The sequence below is a fragment of the Acomys minous genome (genome assembly GCF_964271855.1).
Source record: "Acomys minous genome assembly, chromosome: 2".
Taxonomy (NCBI): Eukaryota; Metazoa; Chordata; class Mammalia; order Rodentia; family Muridae; genus Acomys; species Acomys minous.
In genome coordinates this window covers 84,389,289-84,404,650 of record NC_140484.1, presented here as the reverse complement: position 1 = coordinate 84,404,650, position 15,362 = coordinate 84,389,289, and the positions used below count along the sequence as shown (strand labels likewise).

General features: G+C 52.4%; 2 protein-coding genes across 3 annotated transcripts; both read right to left on the bottom strand.

Annotated features, from left to right (window-relative positions):
* Positions 1-230: 230 nt before the first annotated feature.
* LOC311592619 (kallikrein 1-related peptidase b3-like) lies at positions 231-4,585 on the bottom strand. The gene is made up of 5 exons (XM_084773261.1): positions 4,460-4,585; positions 2,197-2,356; positions 1,076-1,362; positions 828-964; positions 231-435 (listed from the first exon to the last, which is right to left on the bottom strand). The coding sequence occupies exons 1-5, from the start codon at positions 4,503-4,505 to the stop codon at positions 280-282; spliced, it is 786 nt and encodes a 261-aa protein (XP_084629387.1). The 5' UTR covers positions 4,506-4,585; the 3' UTR covers positions 231-279.
* A 2,232-nt stretch (positions 4,586-6,817) lies between these two features.
* Positions 6,818-15,099, bottom strand: KLK15 (kallikrein related peptidase 15). 2 transcript variants are annotated; one of them, XM_084773245.1, is made up of 7 exons: positions 15,015-15,099; positions 13,024-13,091; positions 10,790-10,822; positions 10,351-10,501; positions 9,382-9,665; positions 9,125-9,261; positions 6,818-7,546 (listed from the first exon to the last, which is right to left on the bottom strand). In XM_084773245.1, exons 1-7 carry the CDS (start codon positions 15,086-15,088, stop codon positions 7,394-7,396), a joined length of 900 nt encoding a protein of 299 aa, XP_084629371.1. In that variant the 5' UTR covers positions 15,089-15,099; the 3' UTR covers positions 6,818-7,393. The 2 variants fall into 2 exon arrangements, with proteins under 2 accessions (XP_084629371.1, XP_084629372.1); XM_084773246.1 differs by lacking the exon at positions 10,790-10,822.
* Positions 15,100-15,362: the final 263 nt, after the last annotated feature.

The window sequence follows — 15,362 nt, the reverse complement described above, 5'->3', positions numbered from 1 at the left end:
CCGACCTTCCTGATGTCTCTAACTTTGCCTTTGAGATCTGAGCCTTCTCTTTGCCAGAGCCTACTTATTGTGGCATCCCTGACTTGGTGTGAGCATTTTGTCTGCGTTTGTGTCAGCCGCATCCCTTTAGCCACCTGAACATGTACACCCGTCCCTGAAGTCCTGACCTCAGCTCGGTGAACCTTGAACTCGAATGACCCCGGAAGGCCAGAGAATGTCAGAACTTGAGCTCATTTGCTGCATGGTGGGTTTTATTGGGAGCAGGGGACAGTATAACACTCAGGAGTTTTTCTCTATAACTTCTCGTACCCAGGCGTTGAACTTATAAAGGTAGGTGTAGATGGCCGGCTTTTTGGGTACACCGCACGGAGTGTAGCCCCATGACGTAACACCTTGAAGAACGCCATCACAGATCAGCGGGCCCCCTGAATCACCCTGGAAACAGGAGAGGGGCAGAGTGAGGACGGTCCTGGCGGTTGAGTTCTACTTGACAACCTAGGACTGTCCCAGGGGAAGGAAGGCAGGGACTCTCAGAGGCAGCTCTGCTTCAGTAGGTGAGGGAATCCAGCTCTCGGGAGGCCAGCTCTTTACAGGGACGTGGGGGTGGGGTGTGGGGTGTGGGGGTGGTGGGCAGACAGGACAGTCCTTGAAGTCAAGCCAAAGAGGAGAAATAATGCCAGCTACAGCACTCTGCCCTCCCAGAGCGCATCACTTCCACAGGGAAGGACAAAATGCCTGAATGGGCCATGGAAGTGGGGGGGGGGGGTCAAGAACTTAAGTTCCCTCTATTCAGCCCCTCACCACACTGCAGGGAGGGGCTGGCTCACCGCACACGTGTCTTTGCCTCCTTCCATCACTCCCGCGCACAGCATGACATCTGTCACCTTTTGGATGTGGGCTTTGGCACACTCCTCATTAGGCAGAAGGTCGATGGTCACACATTGGAGACTGTCTGGGTATTCGACTGCAGACCAGAGGACAAGAGGCTGGTGAGCAGACCCCAGCCCTGCCCCCTCTGCTCCCCCCTCAGGCCCCGGTGTCCCTCTCCAGGCTGGGTGCTTTGGCCCAGACTTACGATCCACGGGCTTAATGCTACCCCAGCCGGAGGCAAGGCAGCTGCTCCCCAGCTTGGGTGCCTCAGTGGGCAGGCTGGCGACCTTCACAGAGTCTGTGATGTCAGCAGGCTGGGTGAGACGTAGCAGCATCAGGTCATTGCTGTAGTCGTCTCCAGCTACTGGCTTGTCACTCTGCAGGAGGCTCAGGTTGAAGCCAGGGTGAAGGAAACTTTTGCTGACAAACCTGTGCTGAGCTGAGGGTTCGTTGGCATTAAGATTGTGGCGGCCCAGCCAAAGCTGGAGCTTGCTGTGGGTGGGGGAAAGAGATAGAGGGGGTGAGAGGAGCTTGGGTAGAGTGCAGGGGTGGGGTGGGGTGGGGAGGGGAGGAGGGAGGGAGGGAGGAAGAGAGACAGGGACAGAAACACAGCTAGAGAGACACAGACAGAGAGAACACAGGGCAGGGAGAAGGGGGAGGGGCCTGAGAGCTGCTCAGCTGCAGCTGGGACCTGGCTGAGCTTCCCCAGCGGGTAAGGCCTGGCCTACAGCCCAAGGTCGGAGCTCTCTTTCCACCCTAGGACCCTGATCTGCCTCTGTACTCACTCAGTTGCCTCACCCGGCTCTAGCTCGGGACCAGCCCTTCTCCGTGCATCCTCAGAATGGACAGAGGGTCCTAAGGGCCAAGATGGTCCTTGGAGAATGAGGACTTGTCTCACAGGGAGACTCCCTCTCTCAGGAACATCACTTTCTATCCTCAGGGAGCCCCCATAGGTCTGCTGCTGTCCAGTATGGTCAGTGGTGACAAAGAGGACAACTCAGACCCAGACCCAGAGAGGTCTGGGCAGAGACCTGGACAAGGAGACACACAGTGACAGCTAGAGATACTCAGATGTAAATACAGACAGGAGACACACAGACAGTGAGACAGAAAAAAAAAAAAAAAAGAAAAAAGAAACAGGAATCAAACACAAGCCTGGAGGGAGAAGCATAGCGAGACCCAGGAGGTCTTGGACAGACCATAGGTCCAGCCCAGTTCTGCCTCTTGCCTTTCAGCCTTTGGCCAGTTCCATCTTCCTGCCCAGCCTGGCCTGGAGTCATGTTCCTTAGCTGCCACCCTGTTTCCCTGTGCCCCTGCCTTACTCACTCGGTGTGGCAGTGGGCAGCCGTGAGCACCCAGCTGGGGTCCACCAGGATGCCCCCGCAGAGGTATCTGGTGTAGTGGTACAGAGCCGCCTGCCAGGGTTGGGAATTCTTTTCACATTCAGATCCTCCGACAATCCGAGACTGGACGGGAGGTGCGGCACCTGCAATGGGATTGGCTCAGAGAGGGAGGTGTGTGCTGTCGGGGACACAGTGGAGCAGGGGACATGGCCAGGGGATGTGGAGAAGGAACCCATACGTGGCTGGTCCTGGATAGGGAGATCTCAGCTGTCGGGGTAGAAATAACTCCTGAAAAAGGGATCAGGTATAGTGTAGGTCGCTTAGAGCTCTGGGCTGAGGGATGGTAGGGCAGTGGTAGGGAAGGGAGGTTCCAGAATTCAGTAGTTCTTAGTCCAGTGAGAGTGGAGTCAGAGGCCAAAAAGATTTGGCATTTAGAGTCTCCAAGACTTGAGAAGAAGTCAGGGCCAGGGCTGGCTTTTGGGAGTTCTGAAAAGGGTGAGACCTCAGAGAATTAAGATTTGAATGAAAAATGAACCCAGGAAAGGAGTTTGCAGATGATTTAGGAGTTCTTGGATTGGACATGAAGTGGCCAGCTGGTCTGGGAGAAAGGAAGGGATTTCCAGGTTAAAGGGGGCTAAGGCTAGGGGTGGGCTCCTCATAGGGCTTGTGGTGGAGATGGTGTCTAAGAGAGCCGGGACTCCCTGAGAACAGAGTTAGAGATGAGAGCTGTAGTGGGAGGGTGTGCGGGTAAGAAGGCTCTGCTTCCTGTGGAGGTTGGGCGGGCGGTCTGCTGGTAACGGAGAGGTTCAGGGTTTTCTTGAAGGCAGCCTCAGGACAAGAGTGGGAACGAAGTTAAAGCAGATCGGGAGGCGGGCACTTGCTGTGGGGTACTAGGTTTAGGTATTGGGGTCTTTGGGAAGTCCTGGACAGAGTGGGAAGTAGAGCTGTGCAGCGGAGCTCAGGCGGGACAGGGCTGGAGCTGGTGAAGGGGAAAAGGACAGCAAGGAGCCTTTGGTTAGGACTGGGAGGTGTGCATGGGAAGAAAGATCCGGCCAAAGCATGGCGTTTGGAAACAAGAAGGAGGCAAGCCAGGCAGCCGCTCTTATCTGTGATCCCAGTACACAGAAGGCTGAGGCAGGCCAGGCGTGGTGACGCACGCCTTGGTTCCCAGCACTCGAGAGGCAGAGGCAGGTGGATCACTGTCGGTTCAAGGCCAGCCTAGTCTATAAGGTGAGTCCAGGAAAGCCAAGGCTACACAGAGAAACCCTGTCTTGAACTCCTTCCACTCCCCCCACCCCCCCGCCTCCAAAGAAAGCTGAGGCAGAAGGATTACCGTGGGCTTGAGACAAGCCTGGGATGCAGAATGAGACCATGTCTCAAAGCTTATTCCCAAGAGCTGGGAAAGTGGCTCACTTGCTGCAGTACTGGCCACGTAAGCATTCGGACCTCAACTCAACCCCCCCAGAACCCAGGTGAAAGGCCAGGTGTGGTGATATGTGCTTAGAACCCCAGAGCTGGGGAGGTGGAGACAGTAGGCTCTCCCGAGGCTTACTGGCCAGCCAGGCTAGCCAAATGCGGAGGTTACGGGGGGTGGGGTCTCCATCCCGGGAGAGACCCTGCCTCAAAATTAAGGTGGCAAGTGAAGACACTTGAATTCCATCTCTGGCTTCTACCATCAGATTTCTCCTCCTCAAGCCAGACGGACATGGCCTGATCCCTCACACCAGAAAAGGGGGATCCATCTGATGTCACAAGCCATTTTGGAAAGTGAGACTGTGGGTAGAAAGTGAGGAACTTGAGAGGACAGGGGAGGGGCAACCAGTTGTCAGAGTCTAGAGGACACAGCTGAAGGCTGACAGCTGCTACACAGCCTAAGTCTCTAGTGTGGGATTTGGGCAAGCCCCTGACTCCGGAGCTGGCCTATTGGGCCCTAGAAAAATAACAAGCTGGAAAGATAGCCAAGGTCCCAAGGCTGGTAAGGGGTTGGGTTCCTTGGAAAGACTGGAGAAGCCCCGAGATGGTCCAGTGGTCAAGGAAGGGAAGAAAGTTCTGGGAAATGGGAGGGAGCAGGGGCCTAATACAGGAGCGAGGACCACAGCATTTGGTAGTGTACAGGGGTGCAGGGAAGAGGTGCAAGTGTGCTTTAGGATGCAGCCGGGGTGAGGGGAGTGGGCAAGGGATTTCCAAGGCTAAAGGCAGCATCAGAGTCAGGGCTCTGATCCCTCCCGCTCTTCCCACTGTCTCACCAGTCCCTCCCAAGGATAAGGCGAGGAACAGGATCAGGAACCACATGGTGACAGGTGTCCAGGAGCAGCAGCTGGTGGTGAGCTTGGAGCTGAGGAGTCTTCTTGGGGGAGCCTTTAAAAACCCTCATTCTCACCGCCCCCACCAGCCCCGCCTCTGCCCTGTTGGCACCCAGATGCTGGCCAAGGCCTGCCCCTGCTGACGGAGGTGGACTCTCTGCTCCCACCCTCACAGTTGTGGGAGGGGAGGGACCCATTGCACCTGCTGTCTGCCAGGCCCTAGGTCACCCTGGACACCTTCCAAGGGTTGAGATTGGGTGGGGCAGGGCCTGCTGTTCCTGGAGCCCTGCGTGCTCTGGGAGGCACAGACAGAATGGCAAGGTTGGAGGGGTAGTGAGGGGGTGCAGTGGGAGGGTGGAGGAGCAAGGGACCACCATCACACAGCTTTAAGGAAGACCAAGCGTGTCCTCAGAAACCAGCAACAAATCCTTTGCACCTGTGGTAGCCAAGAGGGCTACAAGCTCCCTGCAAGTGCAAATCTTGCTCTTGAGAGTGCCAGTGACCAAGGTGGCACACACCTTTAATCCCAGCACTTGGGGAGGCCGAGGCAGGCAGATCTCTGTGAGTTAAGGCCAGCCTGGTCTACAGAATGAGTTCCAGGACAGCCAGGGCGATACAGAGAAACCTTGTCTTGAAAAACAAACAAACATAACCCCCCAAAATAAATAAATAAATAAGCTGGGCCTGGTGGTGCATGCCTGTAATCCCAGCACTCGGGAGGCAGAGGCAGGTGGATCTCTGTGAGTTCAAGGCCAGCCTGGTCTACAAAGTGAGTCTAGGACAGCCAAGGCTACACAGAGAAACCTTGTCTTGGGAAAAAAGAAAAGAAGGGCTGGAGAGATGGCTCAGTGGTTAAGGGCACTGCCTGCTGTCCCAGAGGTCCTGAGTTCAATTCCCAGCAACCACATGGTGCCTCACAGACATCTATAATGTGACAATAAATAAAATAAGTAAATCTTAAAAAAAAAAAAAGAAAGGAATAGAATAGAATAGAATGCCAACTTTTTAATCTTCTTAGCCTTGGAATCTGGGTCACTGATTTTATTGTTCCTGTTAGAAGTTTGGGAGCTGGGCATGGTGGCACACACCTTTAATCACAGCAGAGGCAGGTGGGTCTGTAAGTTTGAGGCCAACATGCTCTACATAGTGAGTTCCAAGACAGCCAGGGCTATATAAATAGCTGTCTCTAAAATGAAATAAATTAAATTAAAATAAAAAATAATAGAATTTAGGGTGCACATTACCATAGGGTGATCACCTTTAGATTAAAGAATCTATCTATTATCTGTTTATCTATCTATCTATCTATCTATCTATCCCCCAGGGGAGTGTCACCCACCCTGAACAATGTTAGGGTCACAATGACCTTTTATTCCTTGTTTCCTAAATAAGAGTCCTGAAGGTCATGTCCTTCAACTGCTTTCCCTGGTCATGATTATCACTACAGAGCCAGGCCTGGTGGCGACACCTGTGGTCTCAGAACTTGGGAAGTGGAGGCAGGGGGATCAGGAGTTCAAGGTCAGCTCAGCTACACACCAGGTTTTAGGTCAGTCTGGACCACATGAGACCATGCCTTCCAAAAGAAGTGTGGGTGGGAACTGGGAAAGCAGGTCACGTGTGGAGTGATTGTCCACATAGATCTCACTACCTCATCTATAATGAGAGCTGATGCCCTCTTCTGGCCGGCAGGTGTACATGCAGACAGAGCACTGTATACATAATAAATAAATAAATAAACTCTTTTTTAGAAAGTATTCTGAGGCTGGTGAGACGGTTTTTAAATTCAGTCCCAGGCATCTACATGGTAGAAGAAGGAGGCCAACTCTCAAAATACGTCATCTGACTGTCACACACAATAAATATGTGTAGTAAAAATAACATTATCAGAAGTTGCAATGACAATCCCTCCCTGTGTCTAATCTGTAGATTTCAGTGACCAGAATCAAGGGCTTTAACGTTCAGTGAGCCTAAAAAAAAAAACAAAAACAAAAACAAAAAACAAAACACATTTTGGGAGTCTCTGAAGAGAATCAGAAACCAGACTCTTATATCCTTAATGGTGAAGCCACAGGATTCAAACCTCAGATCTGGATCCAATCAGCAAGGCAGCCCATGGCATCCAAGCTTGGACTGTACGTCATCAATGTGGCCAAGGAAAAGAGTGTGCCTTATTGCCTTGGTTACCAGGAAGCCTAGAAACAATGGTGGATCTTGGAAGTCTTGTATGTACTGGGTCTTCTCATTGGGATGTACAGCTCACGATTGTGGACAAAGTGCCAGACACAGTTCGGATCTGTTAAGATGCACGACTCATTTAATCTTCACAGACACCCTTGGAGACAAGTGTTATGGTGACCCCATTTCACAGATGGGAAAACCAAGGTTGATCTGACATCATACACCTGGTTCAAATGATGAAAGCCATGTCCCCTCACCCACGGAGGGGGAACTCTGGGTGACTTGCAACAGTGTGGACTTTGTATCCTGGTCCCCCACCCATTTCCCATTGAACCCTAAAGGAAAAAAGTCACACCCCTACAGAGCAAGTTGAATTAACACAGAGTTTTCCTGTGTACCCCTGGTTGGCATGGAACTCATTCGGTAGCCCAGTCTGGCCTCAACCACAGACATCTACCTGCCTCTACCTCCTGAGTACTGAGTTCAAAGTTGGGTGCTACCACAGCCCTGCCAGCACTGTTTTCTTGGTGTTAAGCAGGTGACCTCAGGAGGGGAGGGGCCCCTGGCTGACCATGTATGTCCACATGCTGAGGGGCTCAGCTCTGTCTCAGGTACGAATGCGGCTGCTGGCTAGCTATGGGGAATTCTTGGTCAAGGTCTCAGGTGGTCAGTGAGAGACCGAGGGGGTAGGCCAACGAGTCAGTTCCTTTTCATGTTTTTCCGGATCCACTCCAAGTAGCTGCAGACTTTGGTGTAGACGCCAGGCTTGGTGGTAGTGTCACAGGGGACATCGCCCCAGGATACAATGCCCTGCAGGGCACCCCTACAGACCAAGGGTCCTCCAGAGTCACCCTGTGGGGATAAAGAGGGATTTTCCTTAATGTTTCATTCCATCTAGAGAGAGGATGAACACCTGATCCTCCTGCCTCAACCTCCCAAGTGCTGGGACAACAGGTGCGTACCTCTATGCTTGCTTTACACCGTGCTGCTGGAGATGGGGTCCAGGCTTTGTGCACGCTATGCCATTACTCTACCCACTGAGTCACATCCTCAACTCATTGTCACCCTTGCGCTAGCAAACCACTACTGTTCATCTCAATGAAAGCCCAAGGCAACCCCACCCTAAGAAACTCCAACTTTTCCCTCGAACCAATCCAAGCCTGCTCTGTTCGACACAACCCAGGACAACACACTCCCCTGGGGTCAGCTCTGCCTCACACTACCCAGCCCCACTAAATTCAAGTCAGGTCGCCTTCAACCCACACATCTTCCTCATTCAAAATCAAACTGAACCTGTGCTCACCAAATGCAACCCAGTTCCAACTTTTGCGTCTTCCTCACCCCTCCCCCACACCCAGGCCATCCCATGCTGAGGACCACATACTTCCCACCCCCAGGGCAAACAAAACCTCACTTCCCTTCTTAGCCCCACTCCATGTTTCTCCAGACCATATAATATACCCTACGTCCACATCTCTGAGCCCACTTCTAATCTCACTGTGATTCTAACTGATCCTAAAGCTTCATCCCATACTTAAATGTAGTATTATCAAACTGGGTGTGGTGGCACACGCCTTGAATCCCAGCACTCGGGAAGCAGAGGCAGGAAGATCACTGTGAGTTCCAGCCCAGCCTGGGCTACAAAGTGAGTCCAGGACAGCCAAGGCTACACAGAGAAACCCTGTTTCAAAAAACCAAAAAACAAACAAACAAACAAAAAACCAACCAACCAACAAAACAAACAAACAAACAAACAAACAAAAAAGGAGCATTGTCTCTAGCCCAAAGCAAAGAAAATTCAAGTAACCCTATGTGTCCTATTCTGTCTTAATTAATTCAGCTGCCAGCTTGAAACAGCCTAGGATCATCCGAGGAGCCTCAGTTGTGAGAACATGTCTTGATTGTTGGTCAGTGTGGAGGGATCCAGTCCACCGTGAGTGGCACCATCCCTAGGCAAACGGGCCTTGGCTGCGTAAGAAGCCAGTTAAGAGCACCGGCTGCCCTTGCATAGAACCCAGGATTGATTCTCAGCGCCCACAAGGCAGTTCACAACTGTCTGTAATTTCAATCACAAGGTCCTCTTGTGGCCTTCATGGGCACTGCACACATGTAGTGCACAGACATATTTGCAGGCAAAACACTCATACACATTAAAAAGCAAGAATGAAAGCAAGCAAGCAGGCAAGCTAGCTGAACAGGAGCCGGGTGAGCAAGCCAGCAAGCAGCATGCCTCCATGGTTTCTGCTTTAGGCTCACACTTAAGTTCATGGCCTGACTTCCCTCCTTGACAGGCTTTAAGCTGTAAGCTAAGTAAACTCTTTCCTCCCCAAGTTACTTTTAGTCAAAGTATTTTTATCACAGCAACAGAAAATAAAGCCAGGGCACATCCCATTTCTCCCCTTTCACTCAAGGTCCACTCTTGTCTCTGACCTCGCAGGAGTCCGTGCCACCGCCTTCGACGCCGGCGCACACCATGGTGGGCAATACTCGGCCTGGGTAGTCCTTGTGGCAAGATGCGTCAGAGATAATGCTGATGTTGGCACAATGCAACGTATCCGGGAGTATCACTGAGGAGGGCAGATGGCTTGGAATATATTCACTGCTTTTGGTCTTTGTCCCCTCCACCCAAGAATCCTGGAGGACACCATTGCTGGAATTCCTACATCCGGCTCCATCCGTCCACGCACCTTGTGATTTCTGACTCCCTGTGGCTCCAGGCTTGTTGTCTGATAACAGGCCCCAGCCTGACACCACGCAGTCCTCGCCGGTAAGGGGGCAACGCGTGGGCAGAGGCACAGGACGCACCTGGGGTGACAGCCGGGCAGGCAGGAGAAGCCGCAACAACATGATGTCGTGCCGATGGGTGCGAGCCTCATAGCCAGGATGTGGGATCATGCGAGAGACGGACCGCAGCTGCTCTGGGCCGTCGAGCTTTCGAAGGTTGTGCTCGCCGAGATGCACTCTCATGAAGCTGAGCGAGCGAGTAGTTACCGGGGAAACAGACAAAGGGGTCAAAGAGTGCATAACCTGGGATCTTCTGACGGGGGGAGGGGGGGAACCTTTTCCTTCTCTCAAGTCCTTGGAGCCAAGGGTTCCAGCCATGACCTTCCCAGAACCCAGGAACTGCAGGGTGTGGTGGGACACACCTTTAACCCCAATCTTTGGGAGGCAGAGGCTGGTAGATTTCTGCAAATTCTGGACCAGCCTGATCTACACAGTAAGTTCTAGAGTAATCTGGGCTATACAGTGAGACTGTCTTAAAAAAAAAAAAAAAAAAGAAAGAAAGAAAGAAAAAGAAAAGAAAAAAGGAAAGAAAGAAAACCAGAAGTCCTAAATCAGATACGCATGTGGAACTCAATCTCCAGCTTTGAGTCCTTTCCTTCTTCAGAATAGAAAATTGTCACCTCTAGACCCCTCTCCCACAGGGCCTCAGAAGACGGGACATTTAAAGCCTTCGGGACCTACAGCACAGAATCTGTACCCTTTCTCACCCACAGCCCTCACCCCTACCCTTCCTACCCCTCAGAAACCAAGAACTTGGGTTACTTCCCCACTCAAGCCCAACAGTCCATGCACCCCAAACCTAGAAGCTCCCAGTTGCAGCCACGCCCCACAAGACACTCCCCCCACCCCCACCCACCGCCCTTCCTTTATACCGGGTTTGGCAGTGCGCAGCGGTCAACACCCAGTGCGGGGAGATGAGAAAGGCACCACAGTTGAAGCGGCCACGTTCGAAGAGGGCCACTTGCCAAGGCTGCGAGTGGGGCACACACTCCTCACCTTCTAGTACCTTCTCACCGTCCTGAGCTGTGGGGCAGAAGACACGGGTGGAAGATCTCTCCCTGAACCCCACTTTTCAGTATTGCTACCTCCTCCTCACCAAGTCCTCACGAGGCATCATCCCCCCCTCTGCTCAGGCAGAAACCCTTGCTTAGGTTTGGGGATGGAACCCTGGATAAGGTGTTTGCCACATGAAGACCCCAACTTTGGGTCCCCGGCACCCACATAAAAAGCCAAGTGTGGCAGGATATGCCTGTAACCTCAGTGCTGGGGTGTCTGGGAGGGGAGACAGTCTGCTCCCAGGGGCTTGCTTACCAGGCAGTGTAATTGTGAGGTCTGTGATAGACTCTGTCTCAAACAAACAAACAAACAAACAAACAATAAAAAAAAAGAAAGAAAGAAAAGGAAAAAGAAAAGATGGAAGTGTGCAGAGATGGCTCAGTGACTGAGAGTTTGTGTTGCTTTTGTAGAGTTCAGCCCCCAACCAACATGGCAGCTCACAGCTACCTGTAACTCCAGCTCCAGGGAGGGGATTTGACACCTTCTTCTGGCTTCCAGGGACACACACACACACACACACACACACACACACACACACACACACACAAACACACACACAGAGACCGAGTCAGAGACAGACAGACAGACACAGAGACACAGAGACACAGAGACACAGAGAGAATGACAGTTGAGGCCACAGTTCCTTACACTGTGCTTGCCTCCCTCCTCCAAGGTCAAGATCATGGCAGGCACCCACTCCTAGGCTGGACTGTTACAACCAAGCCAAATGTCCACACTGTATCCTCCAAGGTCATAGGAATAGGGCCAAAGGGCCTGGGAGGCTGCAGGAACGCGGATGTGGCAGATGAGGGGCTTAACAGAGGAAGGGTGAGGTTGCCCTGTGGAGGAGGGCACTGGCTGAACAGCTGGGCATCGGGCTGCACCCGACCAGTCCCAGCTGGAGAAAGGCGGAGGCTCTGACTGGGTGCAGCAGACAGCAGGGGCAGAGCACAGAAAGAGCCTAAGGGGAGCCTTGCCTGCCACTGGGGAGGGTTGAGAGCCCCAGGCAGAGATCACGTGGGGAGTGGGGGGGGTGATCATTAATGGACACCCCCTCCAATTTTCTCCAGGGCAAGAAGCATCAGGTTACATTGAAAATTTCCACAGATGCGGTAGAGGTTGGTCTGGAGTTGGCCTGTCATCCAGGGTGACCTTGGTTCGGTGGCCATCCCCGGTCCCAAGCTGCTCCTAGGACCTAGAGGCCATAGTGGATCTCCTTCCACTGCGTGGGTCAACTACTCAGGACTCACAGCAAGCACCTTTACCCTCTGTGCCATCTCGCTGGTCCCAACCTTATTTTTTTAAGGAGGGGGGGGCAGGGTTTTTTTTTTTTACTGAACATAGAGCTTACAGATTGACTGGGCTGGTTGGCTAGCAAGCCCGAGGGACTCCCCTGTCTCCACATGCCAGCGCTGGGATTTTATAGGTAGAGTACTGGTTTGTCACGTGGGGACTGGCCAGCTCTTCAGGTTTTCACAGGGCCATATAGCACTTCGTCCACTGGGCCATTTCCTAAGTGCTGAGCCTCACATGGTTGTTATATACCCGGCCTGGAGTGTCCAAATCATTCCACTGTGCTCACACACCTCACGGAGCACCACACTGAAATCTTATGGAGGACGTGGCCTCCATCCTGTGGGTGGGAAAGCCGACTTGCAGAGCTGGGGAAACTGGCAGCCACAGGACTCAAACCTAGATCTTGTGTTCTTGGTGTCTCAACCATCCCGATTGCAGTGTCCTGTGTATTACCTACATGACTGTCACAGGAAGAAAGCACTCGAGGCCCAGAGAGGTGAAAGAGTTTTCCCAAGGGGAGCTGAAGAGATGGCTCAGTGGTTAAGAGCAGGCTGTTCAACCGGAGGTCTTGAGTTTAATTCCCAGCAACCACATGGTGGCTCACAACCGTCTGTAATGAGATCTGGCCATCCTCTTTTGTCTGATGCTTCCTTCTGTTGTGCAGTCATACATGCAAATAGAGTGCTTAAATACACATCTTTTAAAAAAAAGGAACAGGGGGCTGGAGAGATGGCTCAGCGGTTAAGAGCACTGTCTGCTCTTCCAGAGGTCCTGAGTTCAATTCCCAGCAACCACATGGTGGCTCACAACCATTTATGATGTGATCTGATGCCCTCTTCTGGCCTACAGGTGCATGTGCAGACAGAGCTTTGTATACATAATAAATAAATAAATCTTTTAAAAAACAACCAAAAAAACAAACAAAACAAACAAACAAACAAACAAAAAAACCCAAAAAACCCAGCCTTGGCACTCAGGTTCAAGGATTCAGATGACCCAGCACACCCAGAACTTCTGACGACTCGGGATTGTGGATTCAGGGACATTTAGCCAGTGGCTCAGGTGGAAATAGGACTAGGACTATAAAGGGGTCTCTGGGTGAAGCACAGGCTAGCAGGTCCCAGGTTGCAGACACTCTGGAGAAAAGGGCACCCTATGCCATTAGACCAACACCCAACTTTGGTGCTCCTCACCTGCAGACACCAGCAAGACGGAAGCAAGGAGAAGCCACATTGTAGACAAAGGTCCAGGGCTTGGAGATCTGGGAGGCAGGGATGACAAAAACTGGGGTAAACCTGCATCCATCTGTCCCAGCACCATCCTGTGTGTGACTTCCTCCCTCCCTCCCTCCCTCCCTCTCTCTCTCTCTCTCTCTCTCTCTCTCTCTCTCTCTCTCTCTCTCTCTCTCTCTCTCATCAAGACAGGGTTTCTCTGTGTAGCCTTGGCTGTCCTGGACTTGGATTTGTAGACCAGGCTGGCCTCGAACTCACAGTGATCCACCTGCCTCTGCCTCCCAAGTGCTGGGATTAAAGGAGTGCGCCACCATGCCTGGCTTGTTGTTGTTTGTTTTTGTTTTTGTTTTGTGACAGTGTTTTCCTATATGTCCCAAGCTGGCCTCAAACTCACAGCCCTCCAGCCTCAGCCTCAGACTGTTGAGATGCCAGGTGTATGACGTGATGCTAGATTAAGAAATCTACTTTCACCGCCCCGCCTTCCATCTCCTGCAGCCTCCACCCGTGTTCCCTCCTGGTCCTTATCTCTGGAGGGTCTTCTGTTCTTTTCAACACTGGCAGACCCCAGAATGATTCAATAGCCCCATGGGTGGCCCAGGGACAGGACTCTACCCAGCTTCCATGGGTCCTCTTAAGTCTAGCACTCCTGTAGTCTGTCCTGTATGAGAGCTAACCTCCCCCCTCCTCCCTCCCTCCCTCTGTCCCTTCCCTCCCTCCCTCGTTTCCTCCCTCCCTTCCCCCTCCCTCCCTCCCTTCCTTCCTTCGTTCTTTCCTCTCTCCTTCCTCTTGGGTACCAGGGCCTGACCTATGCACCGAGCTACACTTCTTTCCCCTCATTGGTGGATTCTAGGCAGGTGCTCTACCAGTAAGCTACATCCCCAACCCTGTTTTTACTGTTCATTTTGAGACGGAGGTTCACTAACTTTCCCAGGTTAGCCTTGAACTCTCCGTCTTCATGCCTTAGCCTCTCAAACGCTGACTGACAGGCCGTCACCAGCACACGGGGCTCCTACGGGATCTTTCTACACCAGAGCTGAGGACTCCTCTCTCCTGATCACAGCCTCTCATGGACTTCTGATGGCCCCTAAGTAACGTGCCATGCTCTTAGCAGTACTCAGAAGGATGGAAGAGCCTCCTTTCCTTCCAGTCTGCCCGGCTGGCTCTCTGTGACTTTGTCCTAGGCATATCCAGTGCCAGACTTTAGTCCTGACATTTCACACCCGGACTTTGCTCTGTCTTTCTCTCCTCTTGACATTCGTGGACATTCCCCACCCTCCAACTCTCTGTGGTGTCTCATTCGACTCCTGAGCAGACCCCACCTGACTGACCCTAGATCCCCAAGTACCATCCAGTGTAGGGTCTGGCCCATGGAGAGACCTCAGGAAGCTAGGGAGAGTGAATTGAGGTCCTTTTCATCTTCCGCCTTGCTTTTTGCTTTTTCTGTTCAGCCTGACTCTTCTAGAGGGGCTGTCATTAAGACCCTATGTCATCCACCCTGCCCCTGCACAGTAGCACTGACTGCAGACCCTGAGACCTGGCTGTGCCCACTCCTCATCCTAGAGGAAGATGGAGTTCAGGTCAGACCCTCCTGCCTCCACATCTGCTCAGCCTGGGACCTGGCACTGGGGACACTTCAGGGAGTTTGTTCTGAGTTGACTTGACCCGTGATAACTGCTGACTGTGTCCTTGGCTCTGTTACAAGTGTTTTCAGGGACATCTTCTCAGATCACTCCATTCCCTCCTCCCACCTTAGCCCAGGCTCTTTCTAGAAGCTTCAAGACATTTTCTTGGTTCAGATTCAACTTGAAGCCACCAGAAAAGAACACAGAAGACCCAATGCCCTTGGCAATTGGTCCTTCAGGGTAGTCAGTGCTTCCTGGGGCCCAAAGCGTTTTTCAGGGTCCCCTCTCTGCCCCCACCCACTTTCCAAAGTTCTCTGTCAAAGATCTCACCCCGTCCGGGTCCTCCAGGGATATCCAGGGCAGCTGGCATGCCAGAAGGGGAGCAGACACCCGAAAGCCTGCATTTATAAGCTCCTAGCCCAGCCCGGGTCTAGGGGTGGGGCTGGGTAGTGTGGAGTGAGAGGCAGTGGAGGGTCAGGTTTACAGGCTGGACGCCATGGTGGCAGGTGCCCTGTGAGCCTAGGTTGGTCTAATGAGCGTTTATTAGTCTGAAGCCATTGTCTGAGTCTGTGAGGAGGAATTCCATCCAGGGGCAGTTCCCTCAAGGGGAGGGAACAGGAGGGCGACAACAGAAAACTGGAAGGCAGTGAAATGCTGAGCCTGAAATTCTGGGTACAG

Excerpts from the sequence above, each read along its gene's own strand:
- KLK15 (XM_084773245.1), bottom strand. The coding sequence starts at position 15,088 with ATGCAGGCTTTCGGGTGTCTGCTCCCCTTCTGGCATGCCAGCTGCCCT. Across the intron at positions 13,092-15,014 it reads CCCTGGAGGACCCGGACGGG|ATCTCCAAGCCCTGGACCTT; the intron begins GTGAGATCTTTG and ends CCTGCCTCCCAG. Across the intron at positions 7,547-9,124 it reads GTGGCACGGACTCCTGCGAG|GGTGACTCTGGAGGACCCTT; the intron begins GTCAGAGACAAG and ends TTATCCCCACAG.
- LOC311592619 (XM_084773261.1), bottom strand. The coding sequence starts at position 4,505 with ATGTGGTTCCTGATCCTGTTCCTCGCCTTATCCTTGGGAGGGACTG. Across the intron at positions 2,357-4,459 it reads CTTATCCTTGGGAGGGACTG|GTGCCGCACCTCCCGTCCAG; the intron begins GTGAGACAGTGG and ends ATCCCATTGCAG. Across the intron at positions 965-1,075 it reads TAGCATTAAGCCCGTGGATC|TCGAATACCCAGACAGTCTC; the intron begins GTAAGTCTGGGC and ends TCTGGTCTGCAG.